The sequence below is a fragment of the Mastomys coucha genome, unplaced genomic scaffold, assembly GCF_008632895.1.
Source record: "Mastomys coucha isolate ucsf_1 unplaced genomic scaffold, UCSF_Mcou_1 pScaffold1, whole genome shotgun sequence".
NCBI lineage: Eukaryota > Metazoa > Chordata > Mammalia > Rodentia > Muridae > Mastomys > Mastomys coucha.
The window spans coordinates 18,227,801-18,241,852 of NW_022196891.1; the positions used below are offsets into that span (position 1 = coordinate 18,227,801).

Here is a 14,052-nt window from a genome sequence, read left to right on the forward strand (position 1 = left end):
TGGCAGCCTTGCATTCCTTGGTACATTGCTCATAAACTAATTGCTTAATCAGCGGCATGGCCGCATCCGGGTCTCTGAAAATCCTTCAGGCTGCTTCTACCATTCTAGCTACAAAGTCTGAAAAGGGCTCCATGGGTCCCTGAATAATTTTAGTCGAATTTCCTGCAACTTCTCCCTTGTTAGGCAATGACTTCCATGCTTTTGTAGCAAGCATATTAACTTGCTCATACACCTGCAGCGGATATCCAATTTGCTGCTGCGCAAACCTGCCCTGTCCCAAAAGTATATCCAAATCCCAGGCAGGATTACCAGCTGCTCGATTAGCAGCAGCCTGTACATTGGCATATTCTATTAAAAAGGCTTTCCAGTCCAGATATTGACCTGATGAGAGACAGGCTCTCACGGTGCTCATCCAATCAGAAAGAGTCATGCAATACCTGTGAAGAGCCTCTAACTGTGAAACAGTAAATGCCGCAGTTATACCATAAGTGCGGACTGACTCAGCCAAGTTCTTTATGACTTTAAAATCCAATGGTTCATGAAACCTTTGCCCTTGGGCATCTTGAAACACAGGCAAGCAATGCTGACCCCTAGCTTCCCGCCAAACTTCCGGACAAAAGGAAGTACCGTAAATGGCAGTGTTATAGGGGGGAGGTAAGGATACAAGCGGCCCTGGGGCTGTGGGCTCCACCCTAATAGTGGTCTTCTCCATTTTCTGTACTAACTTCTCAAGTTCCTCTTCAGAGTTCAAGCCACTCTCATCAGTCTGATCTTTCTCAGACTTTGCTGACCTCTCTTCCTTCAGCTGTTCTAAAGCTTCTTGTTCCTTCTCTACTGCTTTAGAACACACTTTATCCTCCAGGCAGCTCCTAATCGGTTTCCAGATTGGTCGCACTCCTCCTTTTAATAGCCCCTTAAGAGCAACAAACATGGGACAAAATTGCGAGTTCCCCATACTCTCACTTTTGATTTGCCCTTAACGGGACTTTATCGCTCCAACCCGGAGACCTTATTGCCTCTTTACCGAGGTCCTTCCCTTTCGTCCCACCTTACCTGGGAACTTACCAGTCGACTGCCCTGTCTGCAAGGAGTTCTGAGCCATAGAAGATGTCCCCGTATGGGCCACCATTTGTCGCCGCCTCATCGACCAGTGGAAATAAGGAGGTGACCACGAACTCTTCTCCAAGCTGTTTATTCAGGGACCTTATACTACAGAATCATTCATTCATTACTCCTTTCTCTCCTCCCAGCCCCCAGAACTCAGGGGGTTAAATACTTTCCCTGGTCCCAATCAGCATCGGCTACACGGCGAAGCATAATATGCTGCGGGAAATCATGCCAGCTTGCATCACGAACTGGAGGCACTCAGCTTTTTCAAATAAGGGCTTGTTTATTGCAATGCTTTAGGGTGGCAGCTGCGGCTCTCCACACTGGTGGAGTTCCTGTGTGCCTGAGTCCGGCTGGTCCCGGTTATTCCTGGTGTTGGGACAGATGTTGTGTCCTCCTCACCTCTGATCCTCTGATCCTGGGTGCATTAGAGCACCTGAGAGTAGAGCTTCCTCTGGGTGTTGTGGGACTGGCTGCAGAATTTGCACCCAAGGTCTGCTTAGGGCACCAGCCCAACAGACTGGAAGCAACCCATGTCACTGTGCTGGCAGAGTTCCTGCATGCCTGGGTCCCACTGGTCCCAGTTACTTGTGGTGTTGGGACAGATGTTGTGTCCTCCTCACCTCTGATCCCTAGCCTCTTTTTCTTTATTATTCCACTGTGATGTGATACAAACTAAAAATAAACTTAAAAAGAAATTAGTGGGGTCCACATTTGAAGAACTTTGTTTGATCAAGCAGTGGAAGGAATCTCCAGCTAACATTGTAGTTTGTGAAGTGCAGATGGAAGAAGCATGAAGATTTTGCCCAAATGTATAAACACACACACACACACACACACACACACACACACATATACACATATTTTTCTCAAATGATTGACTATGGCAGCTTGTAAGTAAAATATATTTGAGTACTCATAAGCATTAGCTATGTAGCATTAATCTTCTGATTAAACAACATATGTCCTCTGAGGGTACCAAGGTGCTCAGAATTCTGAATTTTTTAGACTTGGGTAGGTATTGGGAAGATTTTCATGTATTTTGGGGCTTCCAATAGAGTCTGCTTATCATTCACTTACCTTTTCTTCTGAACCTAGCTCCAAGCCATATTGTTAATGTTAATAGTGTAAGCAATAGGATCTACAGTAAGGATCTAGATACATTAGTTTCCATAACTGAGTTGAATTTGATAAAAGAGTACACTGGTGAGCTTTCTAGAACTGTAGTAAAGTGTCTGAGACAATCAGCTTGTAGAGAAGGAAAGTTTATTTTGGCTCACAGTCTTGAGGTTTCAGCCTCCTTGCTTTTTGGTAGAGGACTATGGCAAGATCACAGGTAGGAACAAAACCATCTATACTGAGGCTACAAAAAGCATCAGCTTTTACAATCTTCTCCATTTCCTAAAGTCTTTTTACTTGTTCCCATCTCTTAAAAGTTCCTCAGTTTCCCAGTTGCTTTGTCATTTGGAGCAAAATTTTAACAGACCAGCATTTGCGGGGTGTTCAAGATCTAAGCTATAGCAGAAAGAAATGGAAAAATTCCTGAACGTGGGCTTGACTTAATGTCTCATGATAACTTGCTTTCTAGGTCAGTTGAGTGACTTTTTCTGGAAGATGTGAAATTAAAACCTGCCTCTGTGTTGATTTTCAACTCTATAGTACCAGGATTCATCTGTCTCTCTGCTTCCTGACTGCAGATTCTATGGGACTAGAAGCCTTGTGGAGAATATTGGGGTTTCCAGAAGCTGGGGCTACTGCAACTCAAGAAAAACATAGGGGTTCCCAGAATCAATGGACTCCCTGTTATTGGGCCCTTTCTTAAGCAGGGAAATATCTAACACTTCACTTTTATTTTTCTGAGTTATTTTCTTGTCCTTTAATTCTGTAATTGCCAGAGAAGACCTACCAGCTACCAGTTACTGTATAGTGTTACAATTGTGGAGGTATGTTCAGGCTCAGACCATATAAAACATAAACAAACGTAGACTCTTGGAAAGTTACACATACTCTCTCATTGCCCTTATCAGGAAGTCTTCTGGTCTTAACAAACGCTATTTTCACTGTAGTTTGGGATACAGGGCAGTTACATGGTAGCTTGCTGCAGTGGCCAGCTTTGTCTGGGGTTTGGAGGGTTAGCTTCACTCCAGTGGCCTCAGGTTTCAGGTCATTCAGCCTTGCTTGGTGGTCTTGTGAGATGCTTCGCCTGCTTCCACCCATAGCTTCTGCTGAAAGTCCAGCTAAAGCCTGAGAAGCGTTGTCTCGAAAACAATGTCAGATGCTCCTGTTGCTTTGTTTGGGAGCACTGGCACATATTTATGTTGCGAGTGTGGAAACAAGAGAACACATCACCTTCTATGACAGTCACTGTGAATTTATCCTGTCATACTCTGAGAGATTCGTGTACACATTCTTTCTCAAGCATGTGAGTGGTTTGGTGAAGCACTATCTGGCATATAATCAACTTGTAAACTGAATCTTCTTTTTGTGTGTGTTTGCTTACATGTATGCAGGTGTGTATGTGTGTGTATGTTTGTTAACTTGGATGTGAATTGTGCAGGCTGCTGGATTCTGGTGTGGGGATTTGGACACTTGTGGAACAATGAGAGGTTGATGAGGGAGTTCATCACGTGCAGTGCTCTGGCTTACTGACCAATTTGAGTTGGAGACAGTTGAATGACAGTAGGTGCAAAAAGACCACTCTGGCCTTTATTCTGTTTCTAAAAAGCAGGGGATAAAATCCCTGTGCAGAAATGATGATGGGAGCATAAATCCTATCATCAAGGAGGCTGGAGGGATGGCTTATCTGTCAAGAGATCATACTGTGTTTGCAGAAGTCCTAAGTTTGGTCCGCAGCATACATCAGGTAGATCCCAATTGTAACTCCAGCTCACAGGGATCTGACATCCCCTTCAGTTCTCTGTGGGATCTGAAATCATGCTCATACCCATAAAGAGAAACATACATAATTGAACATAGAATGTTTAATTGAAAATAACTTTTCATACAATAAATTCTGATCAGTTTCTTCTTTATCGCCTCCCAGATCCTCCTTACCTCCTGTCCATCTCCCCACACTTCTTTCTAAAACAAAGAGGCAAACAAATCAACCAGAACAAAACAAAACAAACAGGAAACAAACAAGAAGCAAGAGAAATACAGACACATGGCAGACACATGGACACTCACAAAACCCATAAAAACACAAAATTATAAACTATAATAATAAGTAAAAGGCCAGTAAAGTTAAAAAAGCCAAAACAAAAAATTATGAGAAAAATTTTCCTCCAAAATACCACTCCACTAATTTTATGTTGGCATCTGCTGTTGGGCATGGGGCCTGCCCTTCAGGGTGGTTTGTATACACAGTGAGACTTGATTGGAGAAAACTCATCTTTTCTTTGTTAGAGATTGCTTCTGTGTAAGCTTTGATTTTTCAAAACCTACTTTAATAGAGGTTCCTAAAACACTTCAACCTCCCTTCTAGCCCACTGTCTTAGTCAGGATTTCTATTCCTGCACAAACATCATGACCAAGAAGCAAGTTGGGGAGGAAAGGGTTTATTTAGCTTGCTTCCACATTGTTGTTTATCACCAGAGGAAGTCAGGACTGGAACTCAAGCAGGTCAGGAAGCAGGAGCTGATGCAGAGTCTGTGGAGGGATGTTCCTTACTGGCTTGCTTCCCCTGGCTTGCTCAGCCTGCTCTCTTATAGAATCCAAGACTATCAGCCCAGGGATGGCACCACCCACAAGGGGCCCTACTCCCTTGATCACTAACTGAGAAAATCCCCCACAGCTGGATCTTATGGAGGCACTTCTCCAACTGAATCTCCCTTCTCTGTGATAACTCCAGCCTGTGCCAAGTTGTCACACAAAAACAGCCAGTACTCGCACTGACCAAAGGTAGGGGAAATGAAAGGTTAATAGTAAACAGGGGTTGTGGGCCTGTTTAGAAGTAGTTCTTTGGGGAAATTCCAATCTTTGTTGTCAGGATATTAGCAGTTCACTCCAAAACATCAAACATGAATCAGTTAGCAGCAGCTTGACCCAGAAGAAACCACGAGGCTTTGTCGAATTGGCATCCGTCCATGGAAGCATCGTGAAGTAGCTGGAATACCATGAGTAGTTCTTTGGTGAGTTTCTGTCCATGAAGTCACGACAAGCGTAGTTCAGTGAAGACCCAGCAAAGAGTTACACAGTAAACCAATGCAAGAGCGTTTTCTCATTTTATATATTTCTAAACATCATGCACCCTTTCAAGCATCCACTCCAGTAAAACATAATGTCCTCTCACAAGACAGCTTCTAGAAAAACACCACATGTCTGTTCTCAGCAAAACATCTTCTCACACATCTGCTTCAGCAAAATATCCTTTCACATGTTTGCTTCAGCAAGATACCCTCTCATAAGACAGTTTCCAGAAAACATCATGTGACACAACTGAGTCTCCAAGGAAACCAGAAATTCCCACTTTACTTCAGGGTTAGAGATGCAGGCTCCTGTTTACTTCCCCTCTCAGTGCTGTGACACCATCTGGCTTGAACCTATGCAGGCCCTGTGCATGCTTCCATGGTCTCTCTGAGTTCATTTGTGATTCAGTCCTCTTGAATCTGGAAGGCCTTGTTTCCTTGGTATATTCCATCCCCACGAATACTGGCTAATTTTAATGTCAGCTTGACCCATCAGAGAGGGGAACCTCAATTGAGAAATTGCCTCCATAAGATGTGGCTATAGGCAACCCTGTAGGGCATTTTCTTAATTAGTGATTGATGTGGGTGGAGTCACCACTGGGCTGTTGGTCCTGGGTTCTATAAGAAAGCACTGAGCAAGCCAGGGTCAGCAAACCAGTAAGCAGAAGCCTTTAATGGCCTCTACATCAGCTCCTGCCTCCAGGATCTTGCCCTCTCAGTTTCTGTCCTGACTTCCTTTGACAACAAATCATGTTGTGGAAGCATAAGCCAAACAGACCTTTTCCTCCCTGCATTTCTTTGGTTGTATGTTTCATTATAGCAATAGAAACCCTGTCTACGATACCACTGGCTTTTATAGTCTTTCTGACTTGTCTATGTCGCTCCCTGAGCCCTGAAGGGAGGATTTTGAAAAAGACATTCCATTTAGGACTAAGTGTTCCAAGGTCTCTTGTACTCTGCACATTGTCTAGATGTGGCCTTTGTATTAGTTCCTATGTCCTGCAGGAAGAAGTTTCTCTGATAATAGCTGAAAACACAGATCTATGGTGTGGTGATTTGAATAGGAATGGTCTCCATAGACTTATGTGTGTGGATGCTTGGTCCATAGGAAGCGACACAAGTAGGAAGTGTAGTCTTATCGGAGTAGGCATGATCTTGTTGGAGGAAGTGTGTCACTGTGGAGGTGGGCCTTGAACTCTTAAATAAGCTCAAGCTATGCCTGGTATGGCACCAAGTCTCCTGCTGCTGCTGCAGATCAGCTTCTCTAGCACGATGTCTGGCTAGATGCTGCCATGCTCCTCACCATGACGATAATGGACTAAACCTCTGAAACTGGAAGCCAGCCTCAATGAAATGGTTTCCATTTTAAGAGTTGCCTTGCAACCAACAGATTGGGAAAAGATCTCTACCAGTCCTATATCCCATAGAGGGCTAATATCCAACATATACAAAGAACTCAAAAAGTTAGACTCCAGAGAGTCGAATAACCCTATTAAAAATGGGGTACAGAGCTAAACAAAGAATTCTCAACTGAGGGATTCTGAATGGCTGGGAAGCACCTAAAGAAATGTTCAACATCCTTAGTCATCAGGGAAATGCAAAACAAAACAACCCTGAGATTCCACCCCACACCAGTCAGAATGGCTAGGATCAAAAACTCAGGTGACAGGAGATGCTTGGCTAGGTTGTGGAGAAAGAGGAACACTCCTTCATTGCTGGTGGGATTGCAAGCTGGTACAACCACTCTGGAAATCAGTTTGGTGGTTCCTCAGGAAGTTGGACATAGTACTACCAGAGGACCCAGCTATACCACTTCTGGGCATACACCCAGAAGATGCTCGAACATGTAATAAGGACACATGTTCCACTATGTTCATAGCAACCTTATTTATAATAGCCAGAAACTGGAAACAACCCAGATGTCCCTCAACAGAGGAGTGGATACAGAAAATGTGGTATATCTACACAATGGAGTACTACTCAGCTATTAAAAACAATGAATTTATGAAATTCTTAGGGAAATGGATGAATCTAGAGAATATCATCCTGAGTGAGGTAACCAATCACAAAAGAACACACATGGTATACACTCTCTTATAAGTGGATATTTAGCCCCAAAGCTCAGAATACCCAAAATACAATCCACAAACCACAAGAAACTCAAGAAGGAAGACCAAACTGTGGATGCTTCATTTTTTCTTAGAAGGGGGAATAAAATACTCTTCTAAGGAGTTGCAGAGACAAACTATGGGGCAGAAACTGAAAGAAGACAATCCAGAGACTGTTCCACCTGGGAATCCTTCCCATATTCAATTATCAAACCCAGACAGTACTGTGGAGATCAGCAAGTGGTGGCTGAGAGGAGCCTGATAGCTGTCTCCTGAGAGGCTCTGACAGTGCACAACTAATACAGAAGTAGAGACTCTCAGTCATTTATTGGACTGAGCACTGGGTCCCCAGTGAAGGAGCTAGAGAAAGGACTCAAGGAGCTGAAGGGTTTGCAGCCCCTTAGGATGAACAATATGAACTAACTAGTACTCTCAGAGCTCCCAGGGACTAAACCATCAGCCGAAGAGCACACATGGTGGGACTCATGGCTCCAGCAGTATATGTATAGCAGAGGTTGGCCAAGTCGGTCATCAATGGGAGGAGAGGCCTTTGGTCCTGTGAAGGTTCTATGCCCCAGTGTAAGGGAATGCCAGGACCAGGAAGTGGGAGAGGGTGGGTTGGTGAGCAGGAGGAGGGGGAGCAAACGGTTTGATTTTTGTTTTTTGTTTTGGTTTTTTTCCAGAGGGGTATCCAGGAGAGGAGATATCATTTGAAATGTAAATAAAGAAAATATATAAAAAAAATAGAGCTTAAAACCCACCCGCTATATATTTTAGAAATGTCTTTAGACATACAGTCACTCACATAATTTCTTTGAAGGTAAAACTTTTCTCTTAGATTTTATTTATTCTTAATTTTCATTAAAAATTTTGATCAATGAAAAACAAATTCCGAATAGTCTGTTTAGGATTCTCCTGGTTAACTACTAATTCTTCTAGAGTTTACATACAGAGGTATATGTTCTCTTTTAAATTATAGGAATAGTAGGGAATAAGAAAGGGAGTACAACCATTGTGCATTTCAAAGCTTAATTAATAATTAATCAGAAACTTTTGCCATCTCTTCTCTCATTCTTGACCACAGAAAAGTTGTGTTCCCTCTGATGATCTGATTAGCTGTACTCCCACCCCATACTCACATTCCCTCATGAGCTCTCTCCACCTTTCAGCCATGTTAGATAATTTTGTGTGATTTATGAGTCGGTATTTGTTGTGTTACTTTTACTTTGTTGTTTGCTACTATGAAGAACAAACATTAAGAGAAAAAAAAGAGTTGCCTTGGTCATGGTGGTCTCCTCATAGTAATGGAAACTCTAACCAAGACATAAGAATATGGCAGAATATCGTTTGGAGTCATTTTATTGATATATAATTTAACAGATCAATAGTATTTGGTTTTCCTATGGGTCTATGACCTATCTAGTCTCATGTTCTCAGCCACCAGAGTAGTGTCATGCATGGGTGTGTTTCATTTCATAAAATGGTTGGCCTGGGGAGATAACTTAGTAAAGTGCTTACTGTACATTCATGAGGACTTGAGTTTGAGAATATACATTAAACATGCTGGGCATGTTGGTAAATACTTGAATTCCAGAGCTGGGAAATCAGAAACAAGTAGGTTCCTGGAGCTTATTAGCTATCCAGCATAGCCTACTTGGAGAGTTCCAAGTCAGTTTGAGATGTTACCTGGGGGGAACAGAAGGTGAGAAGTGAGGAATAGTGGCTGATGTTGCCCTCTGATTTCCAGGTACATATGCAGGCTCATGCACATACAGCTACACACAAATAAATGAACACACACACACATACACATACACTTAGAAAAGGGAGACCTAAGTGCCCCCCTCCCCCCCCACACACACACTTAGAAAAGGGAGATGTAAGGCCAGGAAAAGTCATGTAAACTTAGTAGGTTAACTCTACATTTCCTATCTCTTTCTCTTTCTAATTAGCTACCATAGCCCATGCTTCTCTGCTTTCCCACATTTTCTCCTCTACTATTCTCTGCTGAATTCAAGATTTGTGACATTTTAATTCTTAACTTGACACAGTTTAGAATCACATAGGAAAAGAGACTTAATGAGGGATTTCCCAGATCAGATTTGTCTATGAGTGTGTCTTTGTCAATGTTCTATTGTGAAGAGACACCATGGCAATGGCAATTCTTAAAAGGCAAACATTTAACTGGGCCTTGCTTACAGTTTCACAGGTTTAATCTATTTTCACTATGGGGAAACATGGAGGTGTTGTGGGTTTGAATGTGCTTGGCCCAGGGAGTGGCACTATTAGTAGGTGTGGCCTTGTTAGAATAGGTGTGGCCCTGTTGGAGTAGGTGTGCCATTGTGGGCATGGGCTTTAAGACCCTTGTCCTAGCTTCCTGGAAGGCAGTCTTTTCTTAGCAGCCTTTAGATGAAGATGTAGAACTCTCAGCTTCTCCTGCACCTTGCCTGCCTGGATGCTGCCATACTCCCACCTTGATGATACTGGACTGAACCTCTGAAGCTGTAAGCCATCCCCAATTAAATGCCCTTGTAAGAGTTGCCTTGGTCATGGTGTCTGTTCAAAGCAGTAAAACCCTAATTAAGACAGGCATGCAGGCTGACATGGTGTAGCAGAAGCAGCTGAGAGTTCTACATCCAGATCCACAGGCATCAAAGAGAGAGAGAGAGACAGAGAGAGAGAGAGAGACAGAGACAGAGTGACAGAGAGAGAGACAGAGTGACAGAGAGAGACAGATACAGAGACAGACACAGAGAGAGAGACAGAGAGACAGACACATACACACACACACACACACACACACACACACACACACACACACACACACACACACACACAGAGTCACTGGGCCTGGTATAGGCTTCTGAAACCCCAAAGCATACCCAGTGACACACTTCCTCCAACAAGGTCCCATTCTCTTCAACAATCTTATACCTCCTAATTGTTTTCAAGTAGTACCACACCCTAATGCCCAAGTCATGGAAATCATTCCTACTAAAACCACCATAGGACATGATTGGTAATTGACGTGGGAAGACCCAACCAACCATGGATGTCACCATTCCCTAGACAGTATAGAGAGGGGGAGGAACATAAGTAGGCATGGAGTTCTCTTTGTTTTCTCAGCTGTGTATCTGACTAGTTCTTTCAAGTTTCTACCTTAACTTCCCTGCTGTGATGGACAGTGGCCTGGAATTGTAACTTGAAGTAATGTTTTCTCCTCTAAGTTGCTCTTTGTCAGTCTGTTTCTTATCACAGCAACAGAAACGAAACTAGAACAGGATACACGTACATTTATGACTTCCCGTCTTAGGCTCTGTGCCGTGTGAAACTTGAGTTAGCTAGTGATTTGGTGCTTTTATTCCGTTAATTTGTCTTAGGTCCATGTTATTCTCAGGCTTGGTTATGAATCTTAGGAGATTCAAGTTAGAACCTTCCTCACAACCCTGAGGTACAGAGTTGATAAATCTGCCAGGACCAGTGGCTTTTTAACTGGAGGCTATTTAGCCTTCAGGGCAGAGTGCAATGTTCAGATATGCTTTTAGATATAACAGCTGGGGATTGACATTTAAGGAAAAGATTGTAGGAATGCTACTAAACAACCTAGAATACTCATGAAGTTGCTCTGCCCTCCCCCCAACCCACAGAGAACTGTTTAGGTGGGGATGAGGAGCCCCAGCTGGGGGTCTATGAGCAAGGAACTATGCACTCTGCTTGTCTGACTCTAACTGGAGAGATGTGAAGAAATGTCTACTCGCCCGAGATAGGGCATTGATGACAGACCAAAGCAATGGTTTCACCTGAGTCTAGCCTAGTGAACCAGTGAGTTGACTGGGGTTACCTACAGGAGGGGTTGGTTACAGGAGCATGGACCACTCAAAGGAAGCGGTGTCACCTAAAGCCCACCCCAGCGTGGGTGAGGAGTCTCTCTCTATGGATTACAGACATCCTGGCCAATAGGAGAGTCTCTATTGTGCTGCTTGTATAACAGTGTTGGGGGAACCTTGTGAATCTTGGAAGTTTAGGAACTTCCTGAGCCATCAATGGACCATTTCGCCTAGGAAGAGATGGCAGAGCAACCACTTTCCATCCCTTGGGGTGCCTAGGAAGAGATAGCAGAGCAACCACTTTCCATCTCTTGGGGTCACTCAGCCTGGTAAGTCTCACTTTCCAGTGAGAGTACATAAGAGCCTCACCTAAGAGTACCCGTTGCTGTCAAGTCAGCCAGGTAGAAGTGGGGCGGGCAGGCAAGCTCCGTTTGGGAGAAACAGATACAGTATCTCTTTGCAGCTTCAAGGTCTTGACTTCAAAGTCTGAGAAAGAAACAGACCTCATTGTGTTATCATCGCCCAGAACAGCAGAAGTCATTAAGTAGCAGTTTGAAGGAAGAGTGATGATTTCGTTCCCTTCAGACACCAAGTTCAGTTAATTTATTCCAACTGGATGCGGAGTGACTGGACGCCGGACAGCATGTGGAAACACATGTCTATTCCTCATTATCTCTAATGGGAGTTTCAAAGCCGAGCTCAGATTTAGTATCCTATTTGGTCTGTCTTGTATAACACCTGTCAGTAGGCTGCTTTCCTGCTATGTCATTAATATTTAAATAATTCGATTTAAAGGTCAAACTGCACCCACGGCATTAAACACAGCATTATTAAAACACAGCATTCCTTTTTCCTAGATGGTGATGTAACTGAGAGTGGAGACTCGTAAGAGACACTGGAAGGTAATGGCCCTCCCTGCCTAGGAGATAGCAAGTTACATGTATGCCCACTGCATTAATAAATTCATGATCCACCTTTTCTTTTCTGGACAGAAATGTGCACAGTTGCAAAGCTAAGCTGTAGATGGGAGCTGCCAGAGCAAGCCTGAAATGAAGAGGGCAGGTGTGTGTGGTAGCCTTGCCTCCAGGATTTCTGCAGGCCCTTGTCCCTCTCCTGTTGCTTGCACCAACCCCTTCTCTGTTTTCTCCTTCTTAATCAACTGACTCCCTTACCTCTGTGCTATCTCCAGGTCTCTTCTTGGAAATGGACTGATCTCTTCTTCCCTCCCTTTGCCAGCTTTGCAGCTGGATTAGTTAGTTTCTTGGTGCTGTGACAACATGCCTGATTTGAAGCAATTTAAAGGAGGGTTTCTTTTTGCCTTCAGTTCAAGGGATGCAGTCCCCTGTGGTACGGAAATTGTGGTGGCAAGAGCTGGAGACAGCTTGTGTGTATTCTCAGGTAGCAGAGAGATGAATGAAGGTGCTCGGCTTTTTCTTCCTTCCTCCCTTCCTTCCTTCCTTCCTTCCTTCCTTCCTTCTTTCCTTCCTTCCTTCCTTCCTTCTTTCTTTCTTTCTTCTTTCTTTCTGCTTTCTTTCTTTCTTTCTTTCTTTCTTTCTTTCTTTCTTTCTTTCTTTCTTTTTTTTCTTCTTCCTTCTTTTCTTCTCTAGGATCCCAGCACTACCTCAATTAATCTAACCAATACAATACTTTATAGACATGACCAGAGGCTTGGCTCTAGATGATCCTAAGTCCTGACAAATTTATAATCATTTAACCATTACAGTATCATTCTTATCAGAAAGAGCTACTCTTCACTGTTGTTGTGTATGGAGGGGACACTACTGTATGTGACTAATGTGTTTCCTCAAAGTTACCAGGTTGAAATTTTAGCCACAAAGAAATGGTATTAGGGGGTAGGGCCTTAGGATGGTGATTAATGAGTATAAATCCAGACTCTGTGTGTGTGTGTGTGTATGTCTGATAGATAGATAGATAGATAGATAGATAGATAGATAGATAGATAGATAGACAGACAAACAGGCAGACAGACAGAGTACTCTCCCATCTACCATGGGATAATTCAGTTAAAAAGTGCTGTCCATAATACTTTCCATAAGAAAGAACCACTCATCAGACACCCAACTTGCTGGTGTCTCTGTCCTGTATTTTCATTTGTAGAGCTATAAGGAACAGATTTCTACAGATTTCTATAGTTTGTGGAGCACCCAGCATGTTCTATTTTGGTATAGCCACTTTAAAGGGCTGAGAAAAGCATAATAAAAATGAATAAATTATAGGAATGGTAACAAATATTTGCCACTTTTTGGCTTTCCCATTTTTCTCCCAGGTCTTGATGCGATAGGCTGTCCTAAACTGGCGATGACACCATGGGTGACTTGGATGAATTAATCTCTTCCAAGTCAAAAGATTTTGTTACCTCTCCATGGGCAGAATCTTGTTGCTTGTTTCTGTAAAATTCTCTCTAACAATGGACTGTCTGAATTGTTGTAAATGTGTTTGAGTGCTAGTACACTCAAAGGTTGACATGGAGTGTCTTCCTCTGTCACTCTTCTTCTTCCTTTGAGACTGGGTCTTTTCCCAAATTGTGATTGTGACTATTCGGCTTCCACTCCAGTTCCTCCTTTAAGCCAGCAACTCCATCATGCCCCTGCTACTTCTCATAACTGATTTCGTCATATAAGGCAACATAGTCATAGGTCCTGGAAATTAGCAGGTAGAAGTACTTGTGTGTACATGACATAATTTGCTAACAAAATGGAAGGATTTGGAGACATTTGTTTTCTACAAAAATGTTACCCTCCTCTCTCTGTCTCTGTTTTTCATCCTTCTTCCTCCTCCTCCTCCTCCTCCTCTTCCTCCTCC

General features: G+C 43.2%; 1 protein-coding gene across 1 annotated transcript in view; it reads right to left on the reverse strand.

Moving 5' to 3' along the window:
- LOC116069597 (DNA replication ATP-dependent helicase/nuclease DNA2-like) overlaps positions 1-3,324 on the reverse strand; it is a gene marked incomplete at its 3' end in the record, with an annotated part of 10,223 nt that extends 6,899 nt beyond the window's left edge. The window contains 2 exon segments of the mRNA XM_031340369.1: positions 310-454; positions 3,115-3,324. Of these exon segments, the coding sequence (XP_031196229.1) occupies positions 310-454; positions 3,115-3,324 (355 nt within the window).
- Positions 3,325-14,052: the final 10,728 nt, after the last annotated feature.